At 47.4% G+C, this 20,789-nt stretch overlaps 6 protein-coding genes across 6 annotated transcripts; 2 read left to right on the top strand and 4 right to left on the bottom strand.

Annotated features, from left to right (window-relative positions):
- Positions 1 to 642: 642 nt before the first annotated feature.
- N7466_005136 (uncharacterized protein) lies at positions 643 to 2,209 on the bottom strand (the record flags this gene model as incomplete). Its single annotated transcript, XM_057164533.1, has 4 exons — positions 643 to 1,262; positions 1,322 to 1,668; positions 1,737 to 2,017; positions 2,078 to 2,209. 4 exons carry the CDS (start codon positions 2,207 to 2,209, stop codon positions 643 to 645), a joined length of 1,380 nt encoding a protein of 459 aa, XP_057023214.1.
- Positions 2,210 to 4,890: 2,681 nt separating this feature from the next.
- On the top strand, positions 4,891 to 6,895 carry N7466_005135 (Major facilitator superfamily domain general substrate transporter; the record flags this gene model as incomplete). The annotated part of the gene is made up of 4 exons (XM_057164532.1): positions 4,891 to 5,153; positions 5,228 to 5,498; positions 5,555 to 5,897; positions 5,958 to 6,895. 4 exons carry the CDS (start codon positions 4,891 to 4,893, stop codon positions 6,893 to 6,895), a joined length of 1,815 nt encoding a protein of 604 aa, XP_057023213.1.
- A 1,202-nt stretch (positions 6,896 to 8,097) lies between these two features.
- On the top strand, positions 8,098 to 9,661 carry N7466_005134 (Ras-GEF domain-containing protein; the record flags this gene model as incomplete). Its single annotated transcript, XM_057164531.1, has 3 exons — positions 8,098 to 8,970; positions 9,048 to 9,264; positions 9,327 to 9,661. 3 exons carry the CDS (start codon positions 8,098 to 8,100, stop codon positions 9,659 to 9,661), a joined length of 1,425 nt encoding a protein of 474 aa, XP_057023212.1.
- Positions 9,662 to 11,309: 1,648 nt separating this feature from the next.
- N7466_005133 (AFG1/ZapE family ATPase) lies at positions 11,310 to 13,133 on the bottom strand (the record flags this gene model as incomplete). The annotated part of the gene is made up of 3 exons (XM_057164530.1): positions 11,310 to 12,171; positions 12,227 to 12,680; positions 12,770 to 13,133. The coding sequence occupies 3 exons, from the start codon at positions 13,131 to 13,133 to the stop codon at positions 11,310 to 11,312; spliced, it is 1,680 nt and encodes a 559-aa protein (XP_057023211.1).
- A 996-nt stretch (positions 13,134 to 14,129) lies between these two features.
- N7466_005132 (phosphatidylinositol-3-phosphate-binding protein BEM1) lies at positions 14,130 to 16,319 on the bottom strand (the record flags this gene model as incomplete). The annotated part of the gene is made up of 4 exons (XM_057164529.1): positions 14,130 to 15,059; positions 15,131 to 15,883; positions 16,111 to 16,212; positions 16,314 to 16,319. 4 exons carry the CDS (start codon positions 16,317 to 16,319, stop codon positions 14,130 to 14,132), a joined length of 1,791 nt encoding a protein of 596 aa, XP_057023210.1.
- A 2,757-nt stretch (positions 16,320 to 19,076) lies between these two features.
- On the bottom strand, positions 19,077 to 20,740 carry N7466_005131 (uncharacterized protein; the record flags this gene model as incomplete). Its single annotated transcript, XM_057164528.1, has 3 exons — positions 19,077 to 19,290; positions 19,371 to 20,616; positions 20,671 to 20,740. 3 exons carry the CDS (start codon positions 20,738 to 20,740, stop codon positions 19,077 to 19,079), a joined length of 1,530 nt encoding a protein of 509 aa, XP_057023209.1.
- Between the last annotated feature and the right edge of the window lie 49 nt (positions 20,741 to 20,789).

Below are 20,789 nucleotides of genomic sequence, written 5' to 3'. Positions count from 1 at the left end.
ATAAAACATGCACAAAAGAGCTCCCGGTGGGTCCGGATACCTCCACAGGAGAGGTAAGGTTAAAGGCAACCTTGGAAAATCAACTCCCACGATGGTTTACTAATACAAGAGCCGTAGTAAGTACTCCATTAAATGATCGAACCATGACCCCGTATGACCCAGGTTGAGAATAATTGCCAGCCAATGCCAGGCAATTCTGTGCATAATGTATACCCACTTCACTTAAAACCTGCTATGTATGAACATGGCAGGGAAATATTGCGAATGCCGAGATGCCCATTGGTGGATTACCTTCCAACCAGAGCTTAATGTTAACAAGAAGGCTAATTTAGAAACTCATCTCAACCTTCCAAGTGAACTTTACTTATCAGGTCTTGACTTTTGATTTACTTGTGCAACATTTGAACCTTTTGAAAACGGCAAGAATCATTTTGGCCTGAGTTCCAAGGCCATTGACCCAACTTTTCCCCTTGACGTCATATTTAGGTAGCTCCCGTGGGGAATTTTTTCCGTTCACTTGAATCAGAGACTTGTACATACTTCAAAAATAGTACTTTATCATGGTAAATTTTGTTAATGTCGACTCTATATATGAACATTTATTTCAACATTAGCTCACAGCCAACTTCATTTCACCTAACTTCAATCCTTTCCATTGGAATTGATCACCACTCGTTGGGCTTCGAGGCTGCTGTTGTCCGCTTGCGAATCCTCATCCTCATCCTCGCTCGCATCCTGATTCCAATCGCCAAATACTGCTAGTATGGTAAACGGAATTGTGAAACCCCACAGGGAAAAGCCAAGAATCATTTGGTTCAAGTTGGACCAAGAAGTTGCGCCAACCGCATAAGCGATCGTGCTGCCAATAGATTCCCACGATCGTAGGATTCCCGTAGTTCTTGCAATATCACCGTCTCGCTGAGCGCCCTTAATTTCAGCCATCAGCCAATAGATGTAGGTCTGCAAGACCTCGTAGAAGAACTTGAAGAACATATAGACAGTGAAAGATGAGTTGAAAAAGGGACCATCACCCAAATCGAAAGTTGGTGGATCGGCCATACGAGAGAGCTTCGTCTGTGTGACGGCATTCCATATCCAAGCCGCAGTGACGAAGACAAGAACGAATATATAGACGCCTTTGGATCTTTTCTCTCGAGGGAAGTACTTCAGATCAAGGAGGATGCCTGTTGATATGTTGGCAATGGCGCCGACCACGGCTGTCAGGAAAGATGCCAGTGCTCTGGAGCGGACGGTAAAATATGCTAATTACTTGTTAGTCCTAAAGTTTATCAAAATAAGAGGACTGGACTGGAAACCATACTTGTCAAATAATTGCTTTGGTAGGTTGTACCAAACTGTCCAGCGAGAAAGACCGGGATAAGTAGTAACATGTACTTGTTCCTCAGCTGCTTCCAGATAGCACGCGCCTCGATAGCAAAACTTGTCTTTTTCATATACGGAATCTTGGTGCCATTCTCTCTGACGACATTCTGTGGCTGTGACAGAAGTAATGCAAATGGAGCTCCAAGGGACGAAATTGCAACGAGTCCCAGGTATGTTGTGTAGGTGACCTTGCCGACATGCGCGATGTTGATGTTGAGAGCAAGGGAAATCGCACCACCTACGAGGGGTCCCATTTGCCGAATACCCATCCAGATTCCAACGTACCTGCGAGTATATTGTTAGTCATTAGTAGATACGATAGGATAAATAGTGGATTCTCAATTGTAACTTACCGTCCTCTTTTCTCCTCTTCTGGATATCCGACAGCAATGGCAGCTTCACTAGCCCATAGAAGGGATGCCCCAATTCCACACAAAGCCGCTCCAAGAAGAAGAAACCATTCGTTACCATAGCGATTGTTACAATATAACCCAGCCGCATAGGGAGTATAAAATGCTGCTCCAATGAACAAGGTCCATTTCGCGGTGATTTTATTTGTGACGCCACCGGCAAGAAAACAACCTACTGACATAAGTCCATAAGTCAATGCATTGGCGGCATTGTTAAGTTGTGGCTTGAGTAATCTGTCAGTGTTATAATCCAGATGCAAGATGAAGACATTCGGAGAACCTACACTGGCGTTTCCGCCTGCTCCAAGATTGTTGAGGGCAGTCCAGATACCGGGTTCGCAGAAGGCGACCAGTCCCACAATGATAATCTGAAATAGACACGATCGGTATATCTCACGGACACCATCAAAAGCCATGGTGGGTGTGAAGAGCTCCTGGTGAAGGAACTTGGTGGAGAGGAGGTCACTAAGAACACATTGTGCTGACAGGTTCTCGTGTCGCTTTCTTATTCTTTACAATTTTTGGTCTTGTTTCTTGAAATAACATAGCACGCCAGGACCCATAATGATCGCGATATCTTGGTTTGTCTTTCGCACTCCTCTTCCAGAAACTCAATCTAGCTTAGTGCATGCATGCTTGGGATTCAACACATACCATCTGGACCCTTGGTAAAGGTCTAGATGCACAACAAGCCTATTGAAAATTAGCTATGCGCCATGACGGATAAGCAGCTTAGCGTTCAAGCCAAAAGGTTCACAGGCTGTTCTAAGAAAGATTACGCTTGGAAGCACGCAATGATCCACTTATATGGTAACTTTGTTTAGTGGGCGGGGGAAGGTCTTGGCCTACCATTCATGCCCTGAGTCGCATAGATAACGACCTAATTGCAGTGAATTCGCACAACAAAAGTGGGAGACTATGAGCAATGCGTAGTATTTGCTACTCTTTGATTGGATAATTGAATCTATGGTTTGGGCCTCTCCCTGGGCACATACAAAGCGCGCGTGGGGGTTCAAGACGAAAGTCTGCAGCCAGTCCTCTTCATCGACTCATTGAATGTAAGTGTGTCTCCACGAGAGATCTTCCATTAATGAGTGCAGAGACTCTTCCAAGATTCATGTCCATACATGCATTCATGGGGATTCCATTGAGATGGATTTACGATGATATGTAGGCGATCATGTATAAGGGGGGTGGGTGGTGGATGGCGTAGGTGCAGAACTCAAACAACGACACTCAACTTCACTAGCACATCAAAACCAGTATTGTATAGATCAGTCTGAGAACTGGGCTCTTGAAAAAGCACTTGCTGTTCAATCTGTACTCCCCGGAGTTCCGAGTCGCGTCAATCGAGATTGAATGCAACTACGGCCATGATAAAGATGCACTTAACATGAATTTTGGGACATTAAAATTACCAGCCTTGAGTCGGCTCCGATTTTGTACTGAGAATCTGCCAGGGGACAGATTATGAAGGGAATGACGCGAAAGGGTAGAAAGTCGGGGCTGGAGGGCCGACTCGGCCGAGGCCAGAGTCTACCCCTAAGCTATGCCTGATGTGACAAAGGTCTAGAACTCTAATTACCTAGTAGAGAGGAAGAGAACTAGTGCCGCTCGTGTGGCTTCCTTTGTTATGTACAGAGTACTGACTATTTGGTGTATTTTAATGCCACGCCTATTTCATAGGGACAGGGGGGAAAGGCCAATCATGATTGGTCTTGGCATCACGGAGCGCGCATAACGCTTACCAATTTCAAAAAAGGTGTGGTATTATTTTCAGACGGTGTGGCAGAAAAAACCCAAGTTTGAAATTCTTTGGTGAATCAAAACGAGAAATTTCACAAGTCGACATAACAGTTGAATAATTTGAGTCTGAAACCTCAGAGGATCTCTCGTACGTTTGATGTCTGTCTCCATAGCAAGTGAATTCAGTTCTGATGGAAACATGCCCATAGTGAACACCAGATCTAGTACGTAGCCTAATCAAATTCAGATCTCGCTTCCTCGAGTGATGTAAAGCCTAGTAGGTACAAAGTGGAAGGGAAAAACAAGTGCAATTGATCGAATACCTGTTCGCTTGGATGTCTGTTTCCGACCGCGCTGCTTTGGGTTCCACTCCACACGCAGTACGACTAACTCGAAACATTTGGACGGGGTTGGACCGGGAGATTCCGAGTCCACTAAGTATATACTTCAAACATCCATGGATCTGAAACGAGCTCGATCTATTTTCAGTTGTAGCACGCAGAGCGCAGAATGGGTAGCTCGAAGTAAGTCGAACTTGATTAGATTATTTTGCCTTTCTCGCCTGACGGATGAGGCAACCATTGTCATTCGCTTGTTTCGCTTAAGAGATAATCTGATGATCTGATTATCTGATTGATAACCGGTACCAACCTTGCTTGAGGGGAACTAGTCAAAAAAAAAATAGTAACGGGCGAAATCTTTGCTCCACTTGTGAACAGTTTCCTTGTTTACGATGCCTGGCTTCTTCCCGCGAGCTGGGAAGCTGGACCCAGACCCGCACCGTTGGACCGTTGGTATTTACCTCACTTTTGACGATCAAACATGATTTCCTTTGTTGTAAATGCTGCTACTTACCTTCAACAACGACAGCCGCTTAAAATGACTCCTCTGCGAGATATGAGCTAGCCTCATCACCACCCGGAAATAAACCGAACAAAGTGATCCTGCCTGCATATGAAGCTGAGCCCAGACCCACTACACCATGAAGGAATTAGCGTCGATCGAGCACGAGTGGTCTGAGTGGCCTGACTGACCCAAGTGCTATTTTCTCTTTGCTTTTTTTTCTCTCACTTTTAACCCTCAGTGGAGCCCTCTTACGCCAGTCAGAAAGAAGAATCTCCGCCCACTCATTTCAACGTGCAGGGCCAAGAAGGCCCCCGGTCGCCTTCTGCTCGTGCGAGAATGATTTCCGGTCGGCCATCCGACTTCGGTGCTAGTACGCTAGAATGGATAAGATCAGCCTAGCCTTGTTGCCCTGGGCTTCTACTTGGCATTGATGATGAGACTTTTCTTTTCGGGGCATTTGGCCATTTTTTAATCATCTACTGCTTGTTCGCCATTGCCATCCGTTATGGGTGTTCGACCTTTGGTCCGCAGAGGTCGTGCGGTCTGGCAACATCTGTCGAGGAAAGATGAGGGCGAAGATGGTGCTTCTATTCAAATGAGCTCAGTGCAGGAGGATAAGGTTGGAGTGGACTTGTCTGCCCCGCCAAGTTACAGTACTTCCGAACCTCACGACCAAATACCCGATGAATATGCGCAGAGAGGTGTTCAGGATGTCGAAGCTGTCACTATTACTTGGTCTAAGGGGATGTTGATTGGAGTGTTTATCAAGTATGTTAGCTGATTTGGTCGCGTGTGATTGTTATTTGTTTGTTTTTGAATTCATACTGACATGAAATCTATAGTATCTGGTTCCTGTATTTTGTCAACGCATTCATTTTAACGATCCAGAACAGTCTCAATCCGTATGTCACAAGCTCTTTTCAAGCACATTCGCTATCAGCTGTTCCCACAGCGGTCGGCGATGTTCTGGCAGCTGCCACTTATCTTCCCATGGCAAAAATGATGGATGTGTGGGGTCGAGCAGAGGGAGTTCTTGTTATGGAACTCTTCCTGGTCATTGGATTAGTTTTGATGGCATCTTGCAATAGCTTTGAAGCTTACTGTGCCGCAAATGTAAGTCTTGCCGAGTTGTACCGATGTCTACAAATACTGATTTCAGATTTGGTTAGGCCTTTTATTACACAGGTCTCTATGGACTGGAATACGCAATCGATGTTGTGACAGCCGATATCTCAACGTTACAGAACCGTGCTTTTGCTTACGCCTTCACATCGTCTCCGTATATCATTACAGCTTTTGCGGGACCAAAGATTGCTGATGAACTTTATTACAATGTCAACTGGAGATGGGGATTTGGCATTTGGGCAATTGTTGCCCCTGTTGCCGCTGCCCCTCTGTATTTTATGCTCAAGTATAACCTACACAAGGCCGAGAAAGAGGGTCACCGCATCAAAAGGCCAAGCGGTCGGACAGTGTTTGAGAGTATTTGGCATTGGACGGTTGAATTTGATGGTAAGTGCCCATCATCTTGTTTTTCTTTTCCGGAAAAGTCAATTCTCACATGGAACTTAGTATTTGGAGTTTTCTTGTTCACGACCGGCCTCGTGCTGTTTGAGCTGCCTTTTGATATTGCAGATTATGCACCTCATGGCTGGGCAACAGGTTATATCATCGCCATGCTTGTTGTTGGGTTCGCCATGTTGTTCGTATTTGCAATCTGGGAAATATGGGTAGCCCCGGTACCGTTGGTAGGGAAAGAGTGGCGCGTGCTTGCGAACCGCACTGTCATCGGCGCAGTCCTCTTGGATACAACGTACCAGGTTTCAAATTATTGCTGGAGTTACTACTTTACCTCATGGCTCCAAGTCAACAATGATCTGACGATTACAACCGCGAATTATGTCGATAACATCTTTGATATGGTGTCAGGCGTGCTTCTACTCTTCCTTGGTTGGATGATCCGCCGGATTGGCCGTTATAAGTGGACCCTGTATATCGCCGTCCCGTTATACATCTTCACTCAGGGGTTGATGATCTACTTCCGACGCCCCAACATGAATGTTGGTTACCAAGTCATGTGCCAAGTCTTCTTAGCAATTGGTGGCTCCATCTTTATTCTCACCGAGCAACTGGCTATTTTAGCTACTGTGGATCACCAACATGTTGCCACTGCATTGGCCATATTGAACGTTGTGGGTACAATTGGTGACTCTGCAGGCCTTACCATCAGTACCGTTATCTGGCAAAACACATACTTGAAGGGTCTCTACCGATACCTCCCCGAGTCAGCCATGTCAAACCTGGAGAACATCTACGAGAGTCTCCCAGTGCAACGGGGTTACCCCGTTGGGTCTGCGACCAGAGAAGCCATTCAGAAAGCGTATGCTTACGCTGAGCTCAGGCTACTGGCAGTTGGATGTGGTATCATAGTCTTGGCAATCCCCTGGACCATCATGATCAAGGATGTGGACCTCAAGAGGAGGCAACAGACCAAGGGCATGGTGTTCTAGGGTGTTATAATCTATTATTGAGAGCGCACAATTAATGGCAATTAAAACGGTCCCCTCTGTACCTCATTTGAATACCTGTGGTATTTTGATACATAGTATCTAACAAATGTAGTAGTAAAAATTGCAAGCAGCATGGTGATATTTATGAGGTAAAAAAAGGTAGACGGGAATGAGGGGTGGTTGAAACAGCTTACTACAACTGACCATTTAAATTCCACGCCCCTTTTTGGGGGAACACAGAAATAGGCCAATCAGGGTTGGTCTTGGCATTTTGGATCGCGCGCATCCTGCCAAATCTCAATCCAGGATGTGGCAATATTGTCACATGGTGTGGCAAATAACCCAGATCACAAACAACGTTGGAACGTTTGAAGAGCCTCCAAACTTCTATGATTAATAAAAGCACCATAAATCTTTTCAGCGATTCTGGGCCATTGGCATAGCTACTACATAGCCCTTAGCTTATTGTCGGTTTATCTCAAGGTTTCTCCAATACTGCATCATCATCCGTACTAGTATGAATTAAAATTCGATAGCTTTGGGGGACTCATTTGACATTTCAATTCACCGGGCCTATACAAAACCCCATCAAACATTTAAAGGCCCGTTCAATGAAAAGTACCGCCGGGGTAAGTTGTCTCGTGCACACGCGTCACAAAAGCTGGTGGGGTCTCCGTTCGCTTATAGGTTACGTCAAGTGGGAATGATTTTCTCTACACGAGAATTAAAATTTATTTATTATGGAGATTTTTATGGTCCGACAGAATGGCATCGGGCCGAAAGAACGCCGTTCGGCACTAGAATGAGTTTACATAGTGTGTTGGAAATGACAGTATTTTTCAACAAAATTCCATGCTGCTTGGAAATTGCAAAGAACCGAACCCCTCGCATCTAGATTCAACGTAAACGCATGTACGCCAAGGTGGCGCAGACGCGAGATCGGAGATAGATTAAATAGTCCAAACACCGCTCTGGGCGCGCAGGGCCAGATTCACTGAGAGCGAGCTGGAGTGGAGCCTTGGCCATATGCACAGCGTGAGCAAGAAACCCCACTACCCGAACCAATGTTAGTGCACCTTCTCTTCCTTTCGCGCTCAAAAGCCTGGAATGCCCAACAATTGTTGCTTTGGTAAGGAATAGCTCTTGTGCTCCTGCCATTTTCCCGTTCACCTCTTGGAACCAAAGACCATATAAACGAACGGATGACGAACAACTTCGATGCTTCATATCCGGTAGTTCGAATCTTACGGGGCACCGTCTTCACTATGAATGAACAAGATAAAAAGCTGGCGGGATATGACTCTGATCACATTGAGTCCCAGGAGGAAATTATTTACGACCACAATGGGGGCACCGAAAGTGTGAAGGCGGGCACTCTGGCAGCATTGGTTGAGCATCTGACGCGCCACGATACGCTGGACGCCGTCTTCAATCGCACATTTCTTACGACGTACAAGTATTTTATCTCGACATCCGCGCTGATTGATCTTCTTATCGCTCGATTTGATTCTCTTCCATCTAGCGAAGTAGACGAGACAAGACCACTAATACGAGTACGCGTGATCAACATCTTGAAGCAGTGGCTCGAGCACTTCTGGACTGAGCCCAAGAGTTCTGAGGCCGATCAGAATCTGTTGAGATTACGGGAATTTGCGTCTCGCGCTACAGTCGCGACGGAGACAAGCGCAGTTGCCCAGCTACTTGAAATTATTCAACGTCGAATGGCGGGCATCTCTCACATGAAAGTATCACGGCTATCCATGTCAAATCCACCTAAACCGATTCTTCCACGGAAACTGGACAAACTTTCATTCCTCAAAATTGACGCCAAGGAGCTTGCTCGTCAGCTCACCATTATGGAAGCACACGTCTTCGCCAAAATACAGCCAAAAGAACTCTTGAATAAATCATGGCAAAAGAAACAGAGCTTTACAGATCCCGAACCGGCACCCAACATCCGGGGTCTAATTCAATACTCAAATCAACTTTCAAACTGGGTTGGGGCCTTGATCTTGGCTGAATCTGAAATGAAGAAGCGGGCTCAAATAATAGGACATTTGGTAAATATAGCAAACGTATGTACTCTCCAAATACCTAGCCCTTTTTTGAAAAATGAGATTCGTATAAATACTGAAACGAACCTGCTTTATAGGTATGCCATGAGCTCCAAAACTACTCCGCCGTAGTATCTATTCTATCAGGATTTCAAAGCGCCCCCATCTACAGACTGACTCGCACATGGGCTATAGTCACTGAAAAATGCTGTAATATCCTAAGGCCATTACAAGCCTTGACATCAAGCACACATAATTACGGTGCCTACCGCAGAGCACTACGCACCGCAGTACCGCCTTGCATACCCTTTCTCGGTCAGTCACACTAGCGGAAAAGCATGCTCCGGGCTCTCAAACACAAATTAACAAAAGAACAGGTCTATATCTGAAAGACCTGACCTTCATCGAAGACGGAAACCAAGCATTAACACCGGAAGGCCTGATCAACTTCCACAAATACACAATGCTAGCCGCATCTGTTGACGAAATTCAGCGCTTCAAAGAAGCACCTTACTGTCTTCAGCCTGTCCCGGAGTTACAAGAATTCCTCGCATCCAAGTTACAGTCGGCGACCGGACTAGACGAGATGTGGGACCGGAGCTGCGAACTAGAGCCGAAGGGTCGCGGAGAAACAAGACCCAGAGATTTTTATACCCCGACCGGAGGCATGACGACCTCCATGGTTGTTGCCTGTATGGTTTTAGATGATTGATGACCGATGAGACGTGATGCGATGCCAAGCCTTGGAACCTTGAAACTTCTCCTTTCCATCTTTGCGTTTGATTTTGGGCTCGGTTGAAGCGTCAGTGGCCATAAAATTTTGGTTTTGGGTTTTGGGTTTTGAGCTTAACCTTTGTGGCGCAGTGAATACATGGATCCGAGCGTTTCTCAAAGAAGGTTTGTTATTATCTGATCCGAGGCATGGTAATCGCGTCGTTGGATTAAAAGGTATTCGCACCTAATGAACGGATCGTCCATGCTTGCTGCCCGACAGTGGAGTAGAGTGCAAGAAAGCGGAGGGCAGGTGTTCTCTTCAACTGTGATGTCTGTAATTTAACAGGCTATACGGCGGGGAATGTGATGTATGCCACGCGAACTCTCTATTCTAGTGGATTTGCGATCAGCTAGACTAGTGGATATTCAGGCCCTGCATTTCAGTTCTTCGCACTTACATTCCGCTTTCAAATGTGAGCTATGCCAGGCCGATAATCGGATCAGATAACAATTTGGGTTGTGGGTTTAATAAGCTAGCCGCTCGTGCCGTGTCAACTCCACTTTTGGTGGGTTGTTTCTACTGGGTATTAGGCACCACATGAAGACTAGTATATACTCGGTAAGGAGCAAATAGGATAGTTGACCCTGAACTCTATCTTGTTTTCAAGGAAGGATTTCATTATGAGGAGCCTAAGGAAACGCTAGATTTATTCGGGTCATTTATACGATGAAGGTTTGGGCATCATGCATTTTTGATCTCTCATGTACGACAATACGACGCCGAGCAGGTGCTAGGTAAAGAATCTTTAACCTTGGAAGGTAATGGCATTCATCCAGATGCGTCCAGATGTCAAATTAAATGTTGATGCCGCTTGGCATCTCCATGTGGAATCACCTCTATTCTGGCTGAGCCCAACACCTACACCTAGTATGTCGATTTGACTTCCCTTTCGCGTGCACAGATACCGCAACGCTTACTAAACGGCCAGACTCTAGTTACATACTATATGTACCTTCTACCCAATCCGGAACGCATGGATGTCAAACCAATATAGCCCTGTTTTCCCGATAGGTTGGCTTGCAAATATGGATATCCACTCATATACTGGCAAGGACCTTAGATATAAGCATAAAGAGTAAAGGTCTTGCCAGTGCCGGCTTTATCAGAGACTTCGTGCTAGTACATGAGCGGAAATCCATATTTGCAAGCCAACCCATTAGGAGAACAGGGCTACATTGGTTTGTCATCAGTGCTTTCCGGATAGGGTAGAAGGTATGATATGTAGAACATTCCTGGCCGCTTAATTCATAGCGGAACCACCACACAACATTGAGCATGTGATCAAGAACCTTCTCCAGACATCCCATCAAAGATCTGTACGATTTGTAAGGTCATTCAGCCTCTTCAGCAGTTCTGCTCCGCCCGAGGCGCCCGTGAAACCGAACGATGTCAAACCTATCGAGATAGGTATAAAGCACCAGCACCAGCTGCTGGTGCATTCCTGTATCGACAAAGGTATCGTTATCTACCGGGGTCCAACATACAACAAAACCAGAATGTCCAAAGAAAGAACTTGGGAATAAAATACAAATATATGCAAGAGAAAGAAATGCAAATGCCGCTTGACTCGAAACATCTATCCTATCTACATGTTATCTTCGCTCCAATGACTCCTAGTCTTCTTCCAAGCCTCACGATCCTCCTTACTCCCCTGTTCACCCATTCCAACTCCCATCCCGCGCTCAACCCACTCCTTACTTCCCATCTCCGCGAGTCTCGACAAGGCACGCGCAAACGCAAACCGCTCCTCATCACCACTGAAGATAGAAGTATTCTTGAGTGCCTGCACCGACATACCCAAATCGTCCATAAGATTGCGCATAGCATCGGACAGGTCAGAATGGTCGCCACCCTTCATGGAGTCCTTGATATCAGACGCAGAGAGGAAGAGGTTGGTGAGCGGGACTTCGGTGGTGAGGACCAGCTTCGCGCGGCTCTCGTATACGGCATCGATGAATGTGATGAATCGGCGGGCAAGATCACGCTGGTTCAGATTCATACCCGGAACATCGGTGATAATGAAGCCGTCGTAGTGGCGGACCAGCTCGAGGTAGTCTGCTGCGCCAGTGGCTGTGCCGATGAGCTGGTTGAAGGTGAATTTGGCGGCTTTGCCGCTTGCGAGGGGTACTTGGATTTTGCGGCCCCAGACTTCTTGGGTTTCTGCGTGGGGTGGGTCGTTGATTGGGTCGCCGAGGTAGTCGAACCACTTTTGGGCGTGGGCGTTTGCGTCGTCACCTAGTGGGTGGTGATAGACTGCGGCTGGAGGACGGGGGATTTTACGGTAGTCCGTTGGTGAGTTTAGGTTGATGACGTTCAGTTGGCTTTTAAGGAGGTTGATGCAGGGGATGAACGATTGGCGTTGGATGCCGTTTTTGTATAGGTCGTCTGGGTGACGGTTGGACGTTGTGATGACGGCGACGCCGTGAGACATTAGAATCTCCAAGAGTCTAGTTGACAATTAGTGAACCGGTGAGTTTCATGTAAGACGGGACAGGAACTCACCTGCGCAAGATCATCGCGTCGGCGACATCGGTGCACTGGAATTCGTCGAAGCAGAGCACGCTGGCGGTCTCGGCAATATCTGCAGCAACCATGGGCAACGCATCAAAGTCGTTACCGTACTTCATCTTGACAACATGCATGCGCTTATGTACATCCTGCATGAAGTTGTGGAAATGGATGCGAGTCTTGGTCGTAATATTGGGTGGCAGGGTATCGAAGAACAGATCCATCAGCATGGTCTTTCCACATCCAACATCGCCAAACATATAAAGACCCTTGGGAAGGGACTCGGGTATCGCTGACTTGTCCTCCTTGTTGCCACCGCGGTTGAATAACGATCCAAAGAAAGATTGCTTGGGTTCAGGGTCCAGCGACTCGACGGTAGGGTGGATGACCTTGGGCGCGGAATAGTCCTTCAGAGCCTCGAACAAGTTCTGCAGGTTCTGGATAATTGCTATATAGAAAAAAAAATACTAATCAGCTCGGAGTCCATCAAAGACAGCAGCGCTGCGGTTGTGTCTTGTCCTCGTAATCTCGACTGACCTCTTTGATACGGGTCATCCCGCAAGCGACCTTCCTGCACGCGATCATCATACTCCTTCATGGGCCCATCCTGCGGGGGTCCAGACACCTTCTCAACACCCGCATTCTTCGCCGTCGCATCGCTGGTAGTAGCCAGGCCCCGGGCTCTCTGCGTCGGTCGCAATGGTAGCTTCTCGCCCACAAATCTGCCTGTAGACAGACTGCATGGCGATGTCCGATCCCGACGGGTAGCAGAAGAGGAGATCCCACTCCGCTGGGCGACGTAGGTCCGCTCACGGGCAACACCAACGCCCCGCAGTGCCCGGGACGGCCGCAAGGAGCCCGGGAAACACTCGGCGCAAAGCTTGGCAGACGGCCGACTCATTTGCGATTTCGATATTGCTATGTGTATATACGACTCAAAAGACAGAATTGGGGCTTGGGGGCGCGTGATATTGTCGGGATGTTCAGGTGAGGGCGTAGCCGAGGTGTCGCAGGAATTGTTTTTCTCCGGGGAAGCGGCAAGCGGCGTACAAGTGGATAGAGATGCTGGCAAGTAGGCGCGAATATAGAGGATTGAACAAGTTCGGTGGCAGGCGCACTGGTAAGTGAGATTACCAGGCCAAACGAGCGTAAAATCTCACAATATCTACAATGGAGAAAGAATGTACTAATCGGAATGCAATCAATGGCTGTCAAGGCGAGAAAAGAACGGGCCGATGAACCGAGTCATGTGACTCGGAAGTAGATCGGTTGTTATCGGCGAACAGAACTGGACGCCGGGAGGTTGCCGAACAAAAAAACATATAATTTAGGTGATCCAAGGTGAAAGTTTTAATAAAATATAACATAAATTGTTAGATAAGAACTAATCCTTTCCTGGATATGCACGATAAGAGATAGGCGCAATAAAATATGTACATGTCACCGAAGCACACAGACAGGGGTATATAACCCGAGAACAGATATCTTGTCGCATATGAGAAATGAAGAACAGATGAAAATGGAAGGCGAAGAAAGAAACAAAGCCTCGGAACAGGATCACGCAAGCATTTGCAAGAAAAGAAGGCCTGGGGGAAGATAAAAACCCATACCATACATCACGCATCATATTCGTAACACCATCCTCTCCTTCGAAAAAGAATTATAGCAGAAAACGAAAACAATTTCAAGTGCAGAGCGCTGAAAGGGCTGATGGAGCACAGAGAATGTCGAAAATGGAATGCCCGAACTCCGATGCGCCATACTCGTTGAACTTCCATGGGGGAAAAAAAAACAAAGAAAAACAAAAACCGCAAAACATGAGTCGTGCCAATTGGTCCAACTCTTGCACCGAGCACGACTAGTCTATCGCAACACTTCAAAACGACTGCTTTTGGATTCATGCAATGCTGACGAATAGAGTGAGCTTCGTATTGCGCTGCATTGCATTGTCCAGATCTGAGTCGGAGAGCAGGTCGATGTAAGTGCCGGTAGATTCATCCTTGTACTGCACGATGATGTCTTCCTGAATCTTTAGACGATCTGAAAGCTTATCCTTGAGATGTTGCATGCTGACGCCGTTAGGTATACGGATGGCGATCAGGTCATCCTGGAAGAACACCTTGACCTTCATGGCGGTGTTTGAGGTAGAGGAGACCTGGGTGAGGGAGCTCGCCTGTCGGTTCATTGGGGGCGGAACACCATTGCCGTAAGGCGCTGAGCCTGGTGCACTGAGGTTCTGTTGTTGTTGCGAGATTCGATCTTGCGACGCATTCATCGGCATCTGAGAGGACTGTCGCGACACACTCTGACTGGGCTCCGCTCCGGAGGAGTGGTGAGAGTTGTCTGAGTAGCGCGCCTCCTCACCAAATGCGTTCGGGTCGATTTCGAAGTCACCCTGTCGAGGCGCAAGAAGCTGGCGAACCAATGTGCAACGCGCAATGTGCGGGGGCATGGCCAAAAGCTTCTTTATGTACTCGTCCAAGTTCTGGCGACGGCCATTGGAAATAGCATCGGTCACATGGGTAACGGGGCCAGGCATGAATGGCAGCGTGCGTTGGCGTCCACGGTTACCGGCCTCATCTTCGAATTGGGTCAAAAGCGCGATTTGGAAGTCATAGAAATCATGGTAATAACGTGACAGTTCCCAGCATCGACCATCTTCCATTTTCGCCTCAATAATATACCAGTACTTGTCATTGTCGAAACAGTAACGGGGGATGGAAGCGGCGACAGGGGCGAGCAGCGGGTAGTTTTGCGCGGGCGCCTGTGAAGGTTGTTGAGCTTGCGAGGACAGAGTACCTTTACTGGCATTGCGCTGGTGATATCCCTGCGGCGAGTGAATCAATTAGCAAGGCCGCATCCACTGAAAGCGAAAAGGAATTGGTGTCAAAGACTCACGTAGGTATTGCCATTCTGGCTCATGTGGCCAGAGTTCCCAGAGCTCATGGACATCTGGTCCATTGCGCCAGTCATTTGTCCCATGCCGCTGTTGGTGGGGGAAGAATCGATCTTGCCCAGGGTGATGCTGCTGTTCTTGTATTCGGCAGTCATCTTCTTCCACTCCTCCACCTTTGGGACTCCAGCGCGTCGCACAGCTTCAAGGGGGTCAGTGACGGCCTGACCTGATTGCATGTCGCGCAGCTCGATATAGGAGACGGGAATCAAACCAGGCCCGCCGAGGCGGCCGATGGGTTTCGCGACAAACCATTCCGGGTTGGATTGAGCAATAACAATGATGGCCTCGCCGGCGCGAGCGTCCAACTCGTCGGGTCGCTCCGCCTGAAAATCGTACTGGACAATACCATAAACCATGGCGCCCTGGCCCTTGGCAATGGCAGACATCCTGAAAACTGGCTGTCGGTTGTTGTTGGGAGAAGAGTCAGGAGCGGGACCGCGGTCGGCGAAACCAGAGTCGTGGTGTTCCTTTTTATGCAGATCGACCGAACCCCCACTATCCCTTTCGTTTTTGCCGATAACTTCGAAGAAAGACACGGGCACGAGCCCCCGGGCACTAGGGATGAGTGGATTACAGGCTTCGTACCAATCTATGTCGTCTTCCCTGCTAATAACGTGAAAGAAATCTCCCTTGCTGAAAGCCAATTCCTGGAAGGTGCCGGGTTCTGGTTTGTAGTCGTAAAGGGCTTTGATGACCTGCGCGCGTACACACGAGATACGGTTAGCCACTAGCCAAGCGCGGGTTACACACAAGGGAGAAAGAGGGGCGTCGTTTTTTTTTTCCTCTCTGGAATATTGAAATTGTGGAACTCTTTTTTTTGCCCCCTCTCCTCCTTTGGTGGCTGGGTGGGGGGCAAGGCAAGACGACGCGATTGCTCTAACCGGGGAAGGAAAGGGAAAGGGAAAGCATCAGGGACACTCACCTTCTTAGGAGGTAGAATGGCAAGGGCGGACTTAGGGGTAATGGAGATGTGGTGGTGATGATGCTTTGGATCTTTGTCGCCCTTCAAGGACCGCCTGATAGCCTTTAAGGATTGCGGGTTAATTAAATGACACACAATACCATCTCAAAAGTTGGTAATGTTTCAGTGGCGGGGAGAGAGAACTCAGAAGAGATGAAACTTACCTTCATGTCGACCGAAGACCAGGCGTAGTTCAAGGATGAAGAATTGTCAAGATATTGTAGGAGAGTAAAGAAGAAGAAATAAGAAATGAGGATGTTTCTTTTTGGGAAGCACGAGCGCGTTACTGAGCAAAGAAAGCAGACGCCGTGAGTGACCAAGGATGTAATCAGCGTATTGCGGTTCCAACCACAGGAACGGGCTGGATTGGGATAGAGGTTGGTGTTAAGGCCCGCTTTTTTCTTTTTCTTTTTTTTTCGATTTTCTATTTTGTACTTTCTTTCTATAGAATAAATATTAAATTCTATTCTATTCTAAGGTCAAGGTACATGGGAAGTGCATGTAAAATCCTTTATATGGATCCCCTCCAAAACCTTCCAGAAGCCTACGTCAACCAGGGAACCCGGACCGGGTTCCTAGCTGTGGCAAAAAAAAAAGAGAGAACAAAAAAAAAAAAGGAAAAAATACAGAGAAAAAGAAAGAAAAAGAAAAGACGAACAGATAGTAGCTGAATGATGCATGAATTCTAGATTTCCTGATTTCCTGATTTTCCTTTAAAGCATCCACTTATATAACTGACATGAGTTATGGGGTACAGTTAAATTAGATTGATCAAATGCCAGCTGAAAAAAAACGAGCCTTAAATTGATGTAATTTAAATGACAATACCAGTACCTGAGTTCCGGGAATCTCCCTCGTTGGGCAGAACCTCCACCTCCACAATCATCGCGGCGGCTAATCCATCAATCATCCCTACGTTATTCTCCTTTCTCATCTCACTGGTTATCTTTTAATATCCTTACAAACCACCGCAGAACGCTGATTTGCACATTTCCCGAGCGCAAATCTCGTGCCCCAAAATCATATCCAAGATTCCATGTGTCCAGTGTTCATGTGTCCATGTGTCCAATACCATTCAATCTTCGCCCCCACCTCTCTCCTCAGCCAGCTTCCGTGGTCCGAGAACCGCTAGGACCGTGGATCTCGGCCTCCCAGCCCAAACAACGCTGTGATCGTCTTTGAGTGAACCTTGGAGTCCCCGGGAAAGCCATCAACAAAGAAGATTGAGAGACTTTGAAAGACCATATACAAAGAAAGTCACTTGTTATTGAGACATTTATTCAAGCTTGTTTCTTCGAGGGAGAAATCTAGAACTACATAGACAAACATGAAATAAGTAATTAAAAACGTCAGGTTTAGATCCAAATAAATTAAAATTCTGAGACTCGCATGCGCGGCTTCTGCACTGGCCCGATGAACTACAGCCTAACGGAGCTTTTCCAGTGGGCCGCATGCCAATTCCCCTGGGTGGCTTCCAGGAACGAAATACGCCGACATAATCATCGAGATAGAGTTGATCATGTCTTTGCACATCAGGGTTCATGGGGGAAGTATCTTGGGGGCCAACAAGTGCCAACGCATGGGAATCCTTACTAATGTACTACCATATTGGGAGTTGGCTGTACTGGTACTTGTTTCTCCGTATAAGGGAGTGAAGAAGATCACTACCATCAACCGTCAACCATATTGGGTCAAGACAGCGCCGATCATGGGGGAAAATATGATGTCAAGGTTTCCTGATTGGATTTATTTACCAGGGTCAGTAATGATGGCAACGCCCTTAATGTTAATGTAGGTTTTTTTTTTTCTTAAAAAAAGAATCCGCCCTTGGATACCCTTGATTCACTAGCCACAAGTCTATTTGCTAGTGAATCACCTGGTCCTAAGACCCTTTAGCGCGTTACGACAGGGTCTTTCTTAATGAGGCAAATGCGATAAACGACTTAATTTTAGCAACTTGCCTCGGTATCCCGTACTCGTACGGAGAGTACTTGTAGTGTAGTATCCGTAGTTAATCTATCTCCCCCGCCAACATTGTCAGCCTAGGTCATGTCCCCATGTCCCCATGACACTAATGGAAAACGGTACACGCCACTTGTAAAGAGCCCCTCTCTGCCCAAGTAGTTGCCATGGGCGTGGGCCCCACGTGGGTAATGAGCCGTTGATGGACTATTGAAGGTTGTTTGCTCGAGCCGAGAGTAGCGTGGAGAGCCAAAGTAGAATAACCTTGCTAGGGTTACGCAAAATCTGGGGGCAAATTACCAATCGTCTTTCATACGGAATACGGATCCATAGGTCAAAAAAACCCCCAATGCCGAACGCAATTTTTAGGTTCTGGATTTCACGGCAACCTCGGAATTAAGGCACCCATCGGTAGATCAATCAACCTACAATCCCGATGCCCAAGTTCAGCCCAAAGCTTGTACCAGTGGCAAAATATATGAAATCATTCTTGAATATGGGATTCATGTTGAATTTTTGGTTCTGAATATGCTCTGGTGTAAATGATGTAAAATGATATCTACTCAGGCCAGTCATCACCCACATGCGTTCCATCGCCAAACCCCATTTCATCTTCTTGATGGCGAAAATGCCAGTGGGTATTAGTATTGCCATGGGTCGTGCTGGGGGATTCTGGCTTTTTGTTTCCAAATGTAAAACTCGAGGAGGCTGAAGATGTCGGCAAAAAAAAAAGAACAAAGCTGGAAAGGGGGAATCGGAAATAGATAATGATGCCACTCAAGGGAGAAGTTGAGGATGTGAGGGACCAAAATAACGCCTGTCGCTCCGAAAAAGAACGTAATGGACAGTAACATAAAAGAAACCAAGGAAACCACGGCGGACGCAAATATCAAAACTTGAGTGACCGGCCTAAATGTGATTAACTTGAAACTCCCCGGACGGGAAACTCGGGATTTATCCCGGCTTTAGATCTGCCCTTTGATATCGACGACGCGGTGAGCTTCTGCCTTGGCTTGTTCGAATAGCCCACCCGCTTTGCCAGTCAAAAGCCTCACAGTTCCGCTTTTCTCTTCAAGCAACTCCGCGGAGGAGTTGTCAATGACAAAACGTGCGGTCTGCTCATCGGACTCAAAGCCCAGCTCTTCGGTGATGAACCGAATATTCACATCAGGCTTGTAGCTGTTGACTCAGTTAGTAATCATGTATATTCTCAATTTCCAAAAAAAAGCATTGGATGGAACGATAAAGGGTTCACTCACGCTCTACAGATGGCGGCAAGAGCACTCAGCCGCTCACGGTCCACAAACATGTCCATGAGGTACGCACCCATATTGGGGGTGTCCAGATAAAGCATGAAGAACCGATGATAGTTACCAAGCGCGAGAGCAGAGCGGACGTTAAGCGCGTGCTTGACAGCAAGGTCTTTCTTGTCTTCAGCGGTTACGTCGGCTAACGTATCATTCATAGCGGTCCAATTTCGGGTGTAAATGAAATAAAGAATACGATATGCTTTGAATTCCGTTGGGTGGCCACCCAGTTGCTGCGAGTAGAGAACCCGCAGCTGGGTTTGGCACTGGTTGTACTCACCAAGATCCCCTTTCTCCAGGGCGATGCGGGCATGGATTTCATAAACAGACACGGTGAATTCATTCCGGATATGCTGGACGGTCAAGTCCTGGCGAAGGGACTTGAACTGGTCACAGATGTAACCATAGTTGCCCTCTTGCTTCCACTTCTTCTTCAAGAGATCCAAGGTTTTTGCCAAAACCGGCAAAGGACGAACAGTATCCGGATTTGGGGCAGAAGTTAGACGGAAATAGTTTTTCTCTAGGGTCTGGCATCGTCCAACGACAGGTCCCTGATCCACTTCGGGCTGGGGAGATGAGGTGGCAGATTTCCCATAAGTGGCACCAGCCCCCTCGAACCGCTTCTTCCTCATCTCCAAATTAGCTTTGGACTTACTAGACGTGTCCAGTTCCATGCGGCTTTTCTTCTCTGTTGTGGGTTTAGTGATTCGGTCTTCAAAACGATTGCGATTGTTAGTTTTTCTCCACGGTGGCGAGTCAGGCTCGGACTGTTGTTGGTGGATGTCTGTCGATTTGCGCTTACGCGAAGCGTCTCCGGGGGATGCGGGCTGGCTGGACATGGCCCAACTCGAAACGCTGGGGTTGGCCAAGATCTTATTCCGTTCGTTTTGGATTATGACCTGGGGTAGTTGCAGCCTTTCCCAGTCGATTGCGTTAAGTCGATCCTTTTCGGCGGCGTTTGTGATGACTTCTCGTAGCTTCTCCTGCATTTCAACCATGCTCACGCTGGCGATCTGATTCTCAGGAGCAAAGCATCGCTGCACATAGGTGCGAATAGCAGGAGAGAACTCCACTCGAGGCTGGGACATATCCGGTGTCGATGATGAAGGTTGGGGTGCTCCGTTCGAGGCTGAGAGGTTGGTCTTGTTATGATGATTCAGACTACGACGGGCTTGTACTGGAATATAGGCGGGTGCTGCTGTATTCGAGTCAGCGCTGTGATAGAGTTGGAGTTCTTCTCTTCTCGGCTTACCAGATGGGAAAGCTCCTGCAGTAGAAGGAGCCACAGCGGTCGCTCGCCAGGGAGGGATGCTGGTATTCATTCCAACTTCTAAGAAACAAGTTGTTGATGACGCAAAGATATAAACGAGA

The sequence above is a fragment of the Penicillium verhagenii genome (genome assembly GCF_028828195.1).
Source record: "Penicillium verhagenii strain IBT 33310 chromosome Unknown utg000005l_segment0_segment0, whole genome shotgun sequence".
NCBI lineage: Eukaryota > Fungi > Ascomycota > Eurotiomycetes > Eurotiales > Aspergillaceae > Penicillium > Penicillium verhagenii.
This window is presented reverse-complemented; position numbering and strand designations above follow the sequence as displayed.